At 44.5% G+C, this 14416-nt stretch overlaps 1 protein-coding gene across 1 annotated transcript in view; it reads right to left on the reverse strand.

The window, feature by feature from the left end:
- Window positions 1-14416, reverse strand: part of Dner (delta/notch like EGF repeat containing) — a 273389-nt gene that overhangs the window by 170865 nt on the left and 88108 nt on the right. The window contains exons 2-3 of the mRNA XM_051154204.1: window positions 2461-2534; window positions 2148-2382 (exon numbers count right to left, since the gene is read on the reverse strand). Of these exons, the coding sequence (XP_051010161.1) occupies window positions 2148-2382; window positions 2461-2534 (309 nt within the window). The remainder of the gene's footprint in view (window positions 1-2147; window positions 2383-2460; window positions 2535-14416) is intronic.

The raw sequence follows: 14416 nt of genomic DNA on the forward strand, positions 1-14416 counted from the left end.
CAGATGTGCAAGGACTAACTAAAGGCTAACAGAAACCTTATCGCCTAGAAGAAACAGCCTGCATACCTGCAAGGACACAGGGCCTTTCCTGTCGATGGGGTTCTGTGCTGAGCCCTGCCTGCTCACAGTGGGGTTTGGGAACACAGCCCTTCTCTTTCCCTGCACTTTTTCCTCCAGTACTGGAAACTGAATCCAGGGTGGGACATAGGCAAGTGCTCTACTGCCAAGCTACACACCCCTGTTGTTGTTGTTGTTGTTAGTTTTTGGTTTAGGTTTTTTGTTGTTGTTTTGTTTTGTTTTGTTTTTTAAGGGCCTCACTATATAGCTCAGGTTGGCCACATATTCATGATCCTGCAGTCTCAACCTCCTAAGTACAGGGATGACAAATGTATACTACCACATCCAGCTTATATCTATATTTTTAAAGACTTTGTATTTATTTATTTATTCATTTAGTGTATATGTATATGTGTATGTGCATGCGTGCATGTGTAGTGCCTGAAGACACCAGAAGAGGGAGTCTGGGTCCCTGGAGCTTAAGAAACAGACAGCTGTGAGCCCTTTCATTTGTGTGCCAGGTCCTCTGGAAGAGCGGCAAGCATTCTTAACAGCTGGGCCTCATGCCTGTATTTTAAGTTACACTGCTATTTATCTGTTGGCCATGGGTGGTTAGAAGTAACTGCAGAGACTCAGAATTGGTTAAAGTGCAAAGAATAAGTACGGTTGGACACTCAACCAAATATAAACCATCCATTTTGCCCCCTCTAAAAGGCCCAGGGAGCATCGGAGTCGAATGGGTGGAAAGAAGATGAGAGGCAGAGGAGGAGGTGAAGGGAATGCCGACTTTCAGGTCTGACATGGTTTTTGCATGCTTGAGTCACAGTATCAGTGATTAGCTATACAAGATCTGCACAGGACCAGGCGTCTCAGCATCCTACCATGAGCTGGGAAGTGGCTCACAAGGCCCATCCATCTGAAGATTTACGCACAATTAATGATTGAAGTGGGTGAGAGGGACATTTCCATCAGTGGTATAACCACTGGTGTGGCACCCATGCTCCTGTAAACAAACTCGCACCCATCTTTTTGCAGACCACCATGATGAAACTGACTGGGTCACGCACAAAAAGGCATGAAAGTAGATGGGGATGAGGAGGGCAATTATAGGAGGGGCCAATAGAGAGTAATGGGGGTAAATGTGAGCAAAAAGACATTATGTAGATATATGAAAATGTCATAATAAACTCATTATTATCTATATTTAGTATATGCTAATAAAAACATAAATAAAATAAAAATAATGGTAATAAATTTAAATTAAATTTAATAAATATTACTTTAAAATAAAATTATAGATAATAATTAGTATTTAATTTTTAAATTGAAATTATTTCTTTTTATCTTTTAAAGTTAATTGCAGGATGTGATGGTGTAAGCCTTCAATGCCGGCACCTGGGAGGCTAAGGATGACCACACAAGCCTAAGGCTAGTCTAGGCCATAGAGCGAGTTCCAGGCCAACTGGACTATATCTTAAGATCTCTACAGAAGAGAAGGGAAATACTGTAAGAGCCAAAAATGGTGAAGACCAGAGCAAACCAGTGTCTTCTGAGACACAAAAGGACTATAACACTCATGAATTCACAGCACTTGGGTCAACAATGTGTAGTCCTATGATATGCTTGGAGCTTTGTGTGACCCCACATTGAACTAGGCCCCCAATTACAAATCAATGCACAGATGTGTATATGGAGATCATTCTAGGGAGTGATTCAAATCATTTTTTAATGTTGTCAAAGCCTTTTTTCTCAGAAAGTCATTATACAATTTGGACTTGGGGGACAGACACATGCCCAACGGGGCAGCATAACAAGTTAGAGGTCATTCGGAATAACCTAGATCTTGTCTAAAATAAACAAGGGCAGCAGGGGTGGCTCAGGGTTGGAGTTCTTGCCTGGCATCTGTAGAGTTCTGGGTTCAATGCCCAGTGCTGAAAAAAGTCATGTATACAAGAAAAAAATGGATGTAAGGTTTGCTCAGCGGCTAACTTAGATGCCGTCTATTTTTATTGCTTATATTCAAACCACTGGAATTGTTTTGATATTTCTAGTTTCTCTTGTGAAAAATAAATGCCACACAATAGGCTTACCTCTACTTGATCCCATTTCATCTCTACAACTTTCTGCCCTGTTTTTGGCTGCCAGGTTGGCAGTGTCACGGTTGCCTGAGAATGCGGCGGGATCATGTCAGGCTCCTGGGTGGCTGGGACAGGCTGAAGCTGTCTGGGTGCCATGGACTCTGTCCAGCCAGAGACTGGAACACTGAGAAGTGGTTGTTCACAATTAAGACCTTCATAGCCATCATTGCAAATGCAGAGGTAGCTGCTGCTGCTGCTGCTGCTGCTGCTGTTGCTGCTGCTGCTGCTGTCACTGCTGCTGCTGCTGCTGCTGTCTCTGCTGCTGTCCTTGCTGCTGCTGCTGCTGCTGCTGCAGTTGCCATGGTGACAAGGGTTGCTGGCACAAGGATCTGCAACGAACTGAAAAGGAGACCATAAATGGGACAATTATTCCCTCACAAGGAATGAGGTGTTGGTGGTGGGAAATTAGTTCCGTGGCTTACAGCTCCACTCTCTTTAACACTATTGCTTGGGACCACACAATCCTTGGCTCCCCCAGGGCCGTCCTAGCAGGACACTGACCACAGAGAGCACAGGCTCAGCAAGGGAAACATGATAAGGAACAGTCTAGACCAACCCTAAGCCCCAAACCACACAGATTTCAGGAGCACATCATTGAGTAGGCCTTTTTTCAGACCAAAAAAAAAAAAAAAGTTTAAAGTAAGCCTCCTTGGAAAAGACTTTGCCATCAGCTGCCAGTCATGACAAATGCCATCAGGGATCTAAATTGGAATCTTTTCCACATCCTGAACCTCCGTAAGATTGTTGAATGAGAAACAGCTGTCCAATTTCTGGCTTGCCTCTATCTCACAGCTCCCTACCTAATCCTTTGAGCAGATATTTAAGATAGCGTTATTGAATTAATGGCCCCCAGGGCTGTGTGTTCCTATGATAGTCTGGCTGGGAGAGAATTTGGTGGGAGCTACAAACAGAGTTTTGTGAAATTTTTGGTCCCATTTCTCTGTAGGATAATCACAGAAAAACAGGATCTCAGTAGATGGAAAGGAGGAAGAGACGTGTTGATCTCTGAGTCCTTCGCCGCAAACCTCCAAAGGGCCGTTTGTTGGTCCTTGGGAGCACACTGCGGAGCAGGCACAAGGACTGCCTGCTCCTCTGGAGTTGGCACCCTTGTTGGGGCTTGCGATCTGTGCTATTCAGTTGCAATTTGTTGCCGGGATAACGGAAAAATTCAGTCACAACTGCTGCATCCCAGCTTCTCGGAGCTGACTGCAGAATAGAATTCACTCCAGAATCAATGGCACAGAAAGGGGACTCTCGGTTCCCTTGCTCAAATGTGTTCACACAGCAAGCATATGTGGCCAGAATTCTGCCTGGTAAAATGGCTACCCTTATGCTAATTATACTCATCAAACAATTTCCAACAGACTTCTTCAGGGATGGAAGAGAATTAGGGACTGAATCAAACAAAGCTCCAAAAATACCACCCCTTCTCAGAATCTCTGAGAGTGGATGGGTTAGCCTCTGAAGATAATATCAAAACAGTCGATAATTTTACATATGTGTAGTATATAGGCGCAAACTAAAACTCACACACCATTCCAAGACGATGCAAGCCTCCCTGGTCTGGTCCCTCTCTACCTTTGGAGGTTGCCCCCTCCCACACTTTTTTCTTTTGGACTAGAGGTCTCTGGGCTACATGAAGCCTCCCACCTCTGGGCCATGACACCTGCTGGTATACTGCCTAGAGCCTCTCCCCCAAACCCTGCAATGGCTCCTACTCCACCGCATTCAGTTCTCTCCCTGGGTGAAGACTTTCCTCACTGTGAAATCTCTCTGCTCGCCTGCCCTCCCCTCACACCCCTCCACCCCGGCCCAAAAAGTGAGCTCCGTGAATGAGGGACTTTCAAGTGCCCTACTTACTGCCCTAATTCCAGCACATCGAGAGAGATGGGAGAGGCTTTTTTAAAACATTGAAAGAAAAAAATATGTATGGATTGATTGATATTTGGATAGCACGTGATGGGGTGGGAGCTGCGGTTTTAGTCACAATGTTGGCTCATTTCTAGTTTATTTTTAGGACAGCCCAGTGGAATGAGTGTCACCTCAAGAATTAGTTGACAAGAGGAAGGAAGAATTTAATTAGCTAAAACAAAAGGGGACAATTACAGCCATGTTCCTGAAATCAACTCTTAAATCATCCGAGATTGACCTCTTCTCTCTCTCTCACACACACACACACACACACATTGACTGTATGTACAAAAAGGCAAAACTACATCTAAATCAGAAGGGATCGATACAGAAATTAATTCTAGAAGCTGAGGCTGCTGTCAAGCAGCTAAGAGAATTGGTGTCGTTGAGGTGAGGACTGCCATTCTGGGGACAGAGAGGCTGTGGGCCCTCAATTCCATCATCACGGCCAACTGCTTAGACATCCACCCTCAGAGGGCCACAGGCTCCTTACTGAGACATCAGACACAGCTGTCAATAGCTTCCAAACAACACTGAGGTAAATGTGCCCACCTTCCTATGGCATGAGGCTACCAGGTGTCAGGCCACTGGGTGTGATACCCACCACAGCCCTCACATGGTCACACAGAGCTCCAAAAGAACACCGCAGTAAAGCTGCCTTGTCCTTACAACCTATGGCCCTGAATCTGTGTCATCACTGGGATCAGGAAGGGTTAAGGAGGAAGAAGAGAAGCAATAGCCACCAACAAACACCACCACAACGCCATGCCTGCCAACCAGCCAAGAATGATGCCTGTAATTCATCTCCACAGATGTGACAACAAATTATTATGCCCTTTGGATCAAGCAAAGGGTAAGTGTTCCATTTCTTCAGACAACAAAAATTAATAGGAATTAAGTGTATAGCATGAATACCACCTCGAATGTGTTGTTTCTGTTCATCTGTGTTCATTTATGTGTGGCATGCTTGTATATGTTCTCGTGCACGCACACATGCATGTGTGTGGAAAGCAAAGTCAACATCAGGTATCCTTCCTTCGTTAACTCTCCACTTCGTGCTTTGAGATCATCTCTTTCCCTGATCCCATAAGCTTACCACTTTTAGCTCAACTAGCTGGCCAGAAGTCTCCAGTGATCCATCCATTTGTGGCCCCTCAGTGCTGGGGCCACAGGCACAAGCCACCCGATACAGCCTGAGGGCTTGGGATCCAAATTCAGATTATTTTGATGGCACAGCAGGTACTTCTCCCACTGGGTTGTCTACTTGGCTCTCAAATGCATGTTTAGAAAAAAAGGTACAGTAAGAGAAGCACTCAATGGATAGTGACTGAGGGCTTACTGTGTGGCTGGAATTGCTCCATGTCTGGCAATCAATGCTAAAAGCACAAGCATCAAATCTGCCCTGCAGAGTTCACACCTAGTAACCTAGTATAAAGAACAAGTCCCACCTGTCATGCACTGTGTATAGCCACCATGTCTCTAAGATGGGCACATTTGTTATTTTATAATTGATGTTTGCTGGTGCCAAACAATAACTAATTCAGAATAGAAGCCACGATCTTCATGGACACTTACAAGCCTACGCGTTCTGCCTCCAGCTCTTCGCCTATCCCTTCCCTCCCTCCATCGTCTCCAGACACACTGACCATGGCTTTCCAGCCCTCTGGGTATTCTCCTGCCCCATACTGGTTATCCCTTATCCCTTCACTCTTGTGGCTCCTCTGAGTTTCCTGTGAGTCTTTGTTCAGTACTGTCTTAGGATGAGGAGGCCCTCAAGCACCCTCATTAATAGTGTACTCAATTATAAGTAGACATTAGCCATAAAGTACAGGGTAACTATGCTATAATCCACAACCCAAAGAAGCTAAGTAACAAAAGGGAAATAAAATAGACATTGGAGGTAGATGGAGTGAGGGAACTGGGTGAGAGAGGAGGTGGGGAACAAGGGGAACAGGACAGAGAGGGACAGGGAAGTTCCTGAGAGTCTATTGGGGGTGACCCTCCCCCAGCTGAGACTCCTAGCAGCAGGGGATATGGAGCCTAAAGTGGCCACTTCCTGTAGCCAGACAGGACTTTCAGTGGAGGGAGGGGGACATCAACCCACCTACAAAACCTTCAACCCAAAATATGTCCTGCCTACAAAGATGTGCAGAGATCCAGATAGAGTAGAGATTGAGGGAATAGCAAACCAATGACTGGCCCAACTTGACACCCAACCCCATGGGAGAGCCAACCCTTGACACTATTAATGATAGTGACTCTCTGCTATACTTGGAGAGAGGAGCCTAGCATAACTGTCCTCTGAGAGGCTTTATCCAACTGCTGATACAAACAGATGCAGAGGCCCACAGCCAAACATTAGCTGGAGCTCAGGGAGTCTTCTGGGAGAGTGGGGGAAAGAATTGAGGGAGCTAGAACGATCAGGGGCACCACAAGAAGACCTACAAAATCAAATAACCTGGGCTCATGGGAACTCACAGAGACTGAACCACCAACCAAAGAACAAGCAAGGGTTGGACCTAGGCCCTCTACACATACGTAGCAGATGAGCAGCTTGGTCCTTCATACAGGTCTCCTAACAATTGGAAAGGGAGCTATCTGACTGACGCCTGCTTTTGTATCCCTAGCTGGGCTGCCTTGTTTGGCCTCAGTGAGAGAGGATGCACCTAGTCCTGCTGAGACTTGATACGCCAGGATAGGTTAGTATTATATAGGGGGGTCTCTCCTTCTCTGGAGGAGGGATTGTGAGGGTAGGCTTGGAGGAAACGGGGGAGGGGGCTGCAATCAGGATGTAAAGTGAATAAATAAATAAATTTTTAAAATAATAGTGCAGTCTCCACCCCCTTGTCAGTGACTTCTCCTCTCCTGCTTTGTTTTCCCTGAAATATCTGGCATCTTCTACCATATTATTTATTGTCTGTCTTCCTCTATAGTAATGTAAGCCTGTGAAGTCAGGTTCTTTTCTTGTCTGTTTTGTTCTCTTGAATGTCCCAGGCCCAGTGCCTGGCACCCAGCAGCTTCTGAGAGACTCAGTGAGGGACACTGAGTGTAAGAAGCTGCTTTGGGGTGCATGGTATGCAGGAGGGAGAGCTATCATAGTGTGCAGCCACTGCCTGAGAAGGCAGGAGGGCCGGGGTTGGGGGGCTTTGCTGCGGAGGATACAGCTCTCAGCTTAGAGAATCAAGTGCATCTCTGTCCTCAGAGGCCAGCTGAGGAGGTGGGACGGGAAGGACCATGCAGTCCTGAAATGGTCAGAAGGTATAGTCTACACCTGCCAGCTGGGATGGGACCACAGCAAACATGGCCCCAGCTCCCAGAGTTTGGAGTTATGGGAGGCAGAGAAAGAGTAGACATCAGAGAATGCCTGGATTCTACTCTCATGTGGAGGTGACCTTGGACAAGGGAAGTAAGTATTTTATGTTCAGCATCCCCAGAAGGACAGGATTGAGGAAGGCTAGCTCTCTCACTTCCTAATGCACTTCTGTGCCTCCCATAGGAATGGCTTTGAATGCAGCAGGCTCCCCCATGCTGAGAGGCAGCTTAACAATGGCAGGGTCCAACTGCCACAACATTTTTGTCCTGAAAAAAAATTCGTCCTTCAATAAAGTCAACTATATTCCAACATCAAGTCACCAAGCACGTCCCACCAGGAGGAAGGAAGAACAAATCCATACTTCGGTACCAAGCAAACAAATCCATATTTCCGGTGCCAGGCACACTCAGTCGTTCACTTTATTGAACGAAGAAGTATATATCTTACTAAAACACACAGCCCCATACCTTGATATTTTGCTATTTCTGTCTCAGGCACTCTCAAGCCACTCAGAAATGATCCCAAGATCAACCTGGGCAGTTGGCACTTTCCCTACAACTCTTCAGTTGCTCCCTGATTCTTGCTTGGGAAGTTAACTTGTCAGTAAGTTAAAGGGACACTGCAAGTAGAACTCAAACTCATGACCACGATGGAAAGCCATTGAAAATGAGTTCTGACATGTCTGATCGTTTGCTTGCTTCTTCCCCGCATTTCTAGAACATGAGGCCTTTGGGAACCATCTTGAAATCTCTCTGGCTCTTGCTTTAGCCTGGTCAAAATGTACCGAGTCTCCCTGATGTGTCGTTAAGCCCTGCTCAGTTGTAGATATAACAAGAAATGAATGAAACTAGGAGCTTTCTTCAAAACCCAGAGCTCTGTTCACTGTTTCTATTCATAAGCACATTCCCAGGGACAGCCCCAACCACACAGCGGCAGAGACAGTCCAGCCTTGGACAGAGTGCTTTTCTTCTTTCAGTCACTCAAGACACCATTATTTTACTCTGAAACTTAGAATACTGCTCCTGTGCACGTATTCATCTTCCATCAGAGGCACGTATATGTGCTTAAAACCCCTTTTACAAAATACCAATCCTATAAACCCAGGAAGCGTGTCAGTGTTTGCCTCCCGGCCTGCTTAGGAAGAGATGCCGGTGAGCAAACTGAGAATTAACTTGCCAGTGACGATCATGTGATCATCTCAAGGCTGCAGAGAAGTTGTCTTGTTAAGTTCTACCCCCACCCTTGGGAAGACTCCCACCGCAGGAGGAACAGAGTGAGGTCCTGAACTTGATAAAGAGTATCAAAACAAGAAAGAGAAAAGAAAAGCCCTCAACAAGCGTGACTTTTATTAGCAAAATCTTGAAAGGTTTTTCTCTGAAACTGAGAACAAAGCAAGGATGCTGACTGTGACCTCCTCACTGAGCATGGTATAAAAGGCTCTAGCCAGTGCAGATAGGCAAAAATAAAGAGCAGAGGTGTGGCTAAAAAGGGGTGGTAATTCACAGATTGTACAATTCATGCAGATAAGTTATTAGAATATGGAACTTCAGAAAGTTTGCTGGATACAAAATGAAGATTTTTAAAATCAAGAAATGGGGCTGGTGACAGGGCTCGGAGGGTAAAAGCACTTCTACAAGCCTGACAACCTGAGTTCAGTCCCTGGAACTGACAGTGAAAGGAATGAGAAAACTAAATGCTGAAAGTTATCCTCTGACCTCCACACATGTGCCATCACACACACACACACGCACACACACATGCACGCACGCACGCACACACACTTGATTACATATCATTCATACACACACACACACAGTAATAATTAATGTTATACACTTGCATATATATATGTATGTATGTATGTATGTATGTGAGACAGATTTTCACTATGTAGTCCTGGCTAGCCTACGACCCACCATGTAGACCAGGCTGGTGTCAAAGTCACAGAGATTCACCTGCCTCTGCCTTCTCGAGTGCTGGGATTACAGGAGTGTGCTGCTGTGCCTAGCTCAAAACTCCTGTTTTGGTTAAAGAGCTCTTCCTTGATGAAAGCAGTTCAAGTTTTGAAGACGATTTTCAGCACTGATTGTCCAAATCACCTCTTTTAAAAAGCAAATAGTGAGTATTTGCAATTAAGCCATAAAATTAGAAGGTTAGAATATCCCACTGGGAAAATCATGAGTAAAGCACAGCCATATGGAATCCAAGGCTTCCCAGTGAACTCATTCCGGGGCCCAGAGCATCATCTAAATTGCTTTAAGAGTGCTGATGGCACCAATCTCATCCTCTAGTGCTTGCCAACGGAGCCTGTAAGAGCCATAAGCGTACAGAGATGGGTACTATGACTTGCTTTGGTTCTGAAAACCATATGGACCACCATCAAGTAAAACCTTATGGAAACATTTACTATTTGACACTTTTATGATAAAAGATTGACTGAGAGTCAGATCCATTGTGATTTTAAAACGGCTTTTTGGGGGGAAGAGTAGTTTTTTGAGACCAGGTTTCTCTGTGTAGCCTTGGCTGTCCTGGACTCACTTTGTAGACCAGGCTGGCCTCGAACTCACAGAGATCTGCCTGCCTCTGCCTCCAGAGTGCTCGGATTATAGGCGTGCGCCACCAGACCCAACTAAAATATGTCGTTAAAGTCAAATTAAGGGGTGAGTCTGAAAGGGGCACAGGAGTGAAAGAGATCCTCAAGTTTCAAAATGAGAAAGCTGACAACCCGAGAGTCAACTGAAGAGAACACTGCCCTGACCACAGAGGTGACAGACCTGGAAACAAGGACTGGGATTTGAGAGTGAGAAGTCACAGAGATGGGAACTACAACCCTCAGCATAAAGGAGACGGGGATGCAATGAAAATCTCCCAAAGCTTCCCTGCCTGCTTAGACAGGAGGACAGAATAGAAACTAAATAAATCCACAAACCACCCTAGAGAAAAGACAGAAAGTCTAACGTCCCTCCAACATCTCCAAATGAATGAGTAACTCATGGGTGACAAATTTTCCCTTACCAGTGTCCCATGGAGTCATCAACATTTCCATGATGTCCTAAGTCAAGAAATTAAGATAAAAATCTCCTGGGAGTAATAGGGTGACAGCTCTCACAGCACAGGACACATGACAATCACACACATGCTTGCACGCACACACACACACACACACACACACACACACACACACACACACCCCAGCACTTACAATGAGCTCATCACAGCACAGGACACATGACAATCACATACATGTGTGCACAACACACCAGCACTTACAATGAGCTCAAAATATAAGACTGCAACCCACACAAGGAAAAAGATTACAGTACAACCCAAGACCCATGTGTGGAGCTGTGGACAAAAGGTCAATAAAACCCCTTCCTCCACTACACGAAAACACACTCGTGCATTTTAAGATTAAATGCTTGCTTAAAGTCTATCCGAAAAGTTCATGATTGCCCACTTAAGTTTCTTTGATTAACTGACTTGATTAACGGTCCTGATTTCTTTAATGAGAAGACTTCTACGAAGGCATATTAATAGCTACGGTTTCCAAATGCTTATATTATGCCTGGCACCATTTTCAACGCCTTCCCTGTATGTGCCCGTTCAATCTTCACTCCAGCCCAATGAGGCAGATACCATTGTCTGTGTGTTATATCTGAAGCTTTCAGAGTATGTAGAATGAGTTACCACAGCTGCTCAGCTGGCAACGTGATGAGCATTCTAATCAAGGCAAAACAATATGATTCCACCCCAAATCCCACTTGCTATCTAGTTTGTTTGGGTTTTTTTTTTTTTTTTTTTTTTTTTTTTTTTTTTTTTTTTTGTCAAGTTGTTCCAGAATTCATACAAGACATGTAAATATTACCTAAGTAATTTGACAACTAGAGAGGCCTTGTCCCTACGGTGTGTGGATAAAGTTATGTGATAGCTATACTACATGACAGTGGTAATCAGGAGGCCCATCTGAACAAACATAGCCAAAGAGGAAGCACAGAATTTGCCATCTACTGAAATAAACAGAGGAAGATATAAAAACTAGCATGGGACAGGAGCTAGAGAATTGGCTCTGAGGTTAAGAACGCTTGCTGCTTTTCCAGAGGACCTATCTTCTTTCCCAGGTTTATATCACTTAGTATTTGTTGGAAGGACCGTGCTGTTTAAGGCTGCAGTCCTCCCGGGCTTGGTGTTAGATGGAAGACTCCCTCTACCCACCAAGACTTCCAGCTTTCTGCCTGACCTCACCTGGAGAGCGTCTTTAGGCCTAGATGCCACTAACCACACTTGATATATGGCCTCTGACCCAGTTCCCTGCTAGCTCTCCCCTCCCTGTGCCTATAGGATAATTAGGTACTGCGCTCCAGTTCATATGTTAGGAACATGCTGCCAAATGTAAATCAAGCACCACTGAAGTGCCTAGTTCCAACCAATTGTATATAACAATCCTGGGAACCTCCCACAGGAGCCTCCCACCCACCCACTCCCCAAGGACTATAAAGCCTTTGTTCTCCCTGAATAAAGATGAACTAGCTCCTCGAAGTGGTTCCCAGAGTGGTCACTCTCCATCGTGCTCATGGCCTTCGGAGCCCTGCACTTCACCTTTTGCTCCTCCTGCCTTTGTGGGCTGGTGGCCAACAGCCCCCGTGAGAAGAGGAGACCCAAAACTATTGCAATTTCTTAGCTAAAAACATTTGGAAGATGAGCTTTATCTTGGAATAAATGTCATGAAGGAAGTTGATCCACCCTTTACTACAACAATAGAACTTCAATAATGACATGATTTTGTAGTTGATTTTTAAAAAATATTATGTGCACCTCTAGTTCAGTACAAAATGAAATATTAAACTGTTCTGTAACCATAAGTTTTAATGGTGAAAAGTTCTTAGACTTGGAAATAAGCACACCCAACAAACTCACACCCAAGCTCTGAAAATAAACATAAAAGACAAGTGTCCTTATCGATGGGGACTGTGGACAACACAGTAAAGGCAGTGTTTGTGGTCACTGTGTCAAGCTGCAGAAATCAAAAGCAATGGTCTAATCTCTAGGTCAATTGGAACCGAAGAAGAGGAGAACAGCTTCCTAGGTACAAACGGTCCTCTCAGAATTCAGAAAGACAAGCATTGCTGCTGTTCTAAGCGTAATCAACATTCAAACACACACATCTGCTGCTTACATCACCCAGGAGGGAGTCGAAGGGACTGACCCAGAGTCCTGGAGGACACTATGCGCACATCTGCTTTTGTTCCATCTGATCATACATATTAGCAGATCCTCTCCTTGACCACCAGCTTCTTGGAAGACACTCCCTAGATCTGGTGACAGCTTGAGTCTTTCCTCAGTACTGGGTTCCCTTAGGCAAAACCAAACCCAGTCTCATAACCTGTCAAGCGGCCCCGGTGACACAGCATGCTCCTTATCCACAGTTCCCACACTGCAAGCCAAAGTGTCACAGTGTCACACCCAAGGCACTAGGGTCCCATGGATGGCATGTTTCTATATTTTCAAAAGAAACATAAGACATGTAGCCTCCTATCGCATAAACTGCTAGCTGGATGAGTTTCAGTGTCAACATTAGACCTCATTTACAGTCCTTGGACAGTAGCATAGCTCCCCAAAGATGGGTTGCTGCTGTCATTTCAGCAATATCTGTGATTGAAAAGCAAATACTCCATGAAGGTTGAAATCAGATGATCAACTGAGAAGATTTCCAGTATCCAATAGACACAAACCTCCCATAAATATGTAATTTGGGCCACTTCATGAAATGAATGTGTTTTTTTTTTTTCTCAAACAGCTACAAAGTAGCTCGTATATAAGTCATTGGGATCAAACTGTTTAATAATTAGAATTATCAATAATTTGGCTTGAGATATTATTGGGGGAAAGTTACTATACTATTAAGACCACTGTGAACCAGAAAGTTGGGGAGTCTCAGATTTATATAAAAATTATTGTTGTGATACAATATATTCTTTAACCCCAAATAAATACATGTTACTTTCTAAATGATTCCCACAAGAAAAATATCCATCTGTTGCTTATAATTTTAGAAATAGTTAACAATTTAGAAGCAGCCCTTCTAAGAGAGATGAAGGTGGAAGCTTCGAAGGACCAGAAGGCCAACCACACAAAGAACAGTACTGAAAGTAAGCAGGTCATGCAAAGTAAGTCACCGACATATCCCTTCCAGCATCTGTATGGCCATCAGCCTTCCTAACACTGCAACCCTTTAATACAGTTCCTCATGTTGTGGTGGCCCCCCAACTATAAAATGACTTTATTGCTACTTCCTACCTGTAATTTTGCTGCTGTTATGAAGCAGGATAGGCCGATATGCGACCCTTGTTGGAGGTTGCAATCCACAGATGGTGAACCCCTTCAAAGGAAGGTTGACTTCCACTTCACCCCAAGCCAAATGCCACCCTCGACCGGCAAAGAAAGTGAAGTCCTGAGAGTTTGGGGAGTGTTTACACTACTGATCAAGTAAAACTCTGCTTCCTACACCTGTCCACTACCAACCTTTCCCTGAGGCACACACGGAGGAAGTGATAAAGACCAGGCCAAGAGCATCTAGGTAAATGTTCATCCTCCCTGGGTTCTTTGAAACCCTCTTCTTCAGTACACAGGCAAGAATTTGTGATGGCTAAGTTTGATTTTTATCTTTCTCTGATTGAGAAGTAAAAAGGGAATTAGTTTTTTTAAAAACACACAAAAAATAAAAATTAAAAAAAAACACGCTAGTAGGAGACTGGAGAGATAACTCAACAGATAAGAGCTAAGAGTTGGTGGCTCTCAACTGACTGGAAGTCTGGTTTCAGGAGATCTGACACCTTCTTCTGGCCTCTGGGGGAACCTACAGCTATGTAGTACACACACATATACTCAGGTGTGCATACACACAAATACATGTTTTTAAATAAAAAGAATATCACTGGATGCATCTGTGAAAGCATTTCAGAAGCACATAGCATGAGGGATGCAAGCCACGCCATCTCAT

Source organism: Acomys russatus, chromosome 12 (genome assembly GCF_903995435.1).
Source record: "Acomys russatus chromosome 12, mAcoRus1.1, whole genome shotgun sequence".
Taxonomy (NCBI): Eukaryota; Metazoa; Chordata; class Mammalia; order Rodentia; family Muridae; genus Acomys; species Acomys russatus.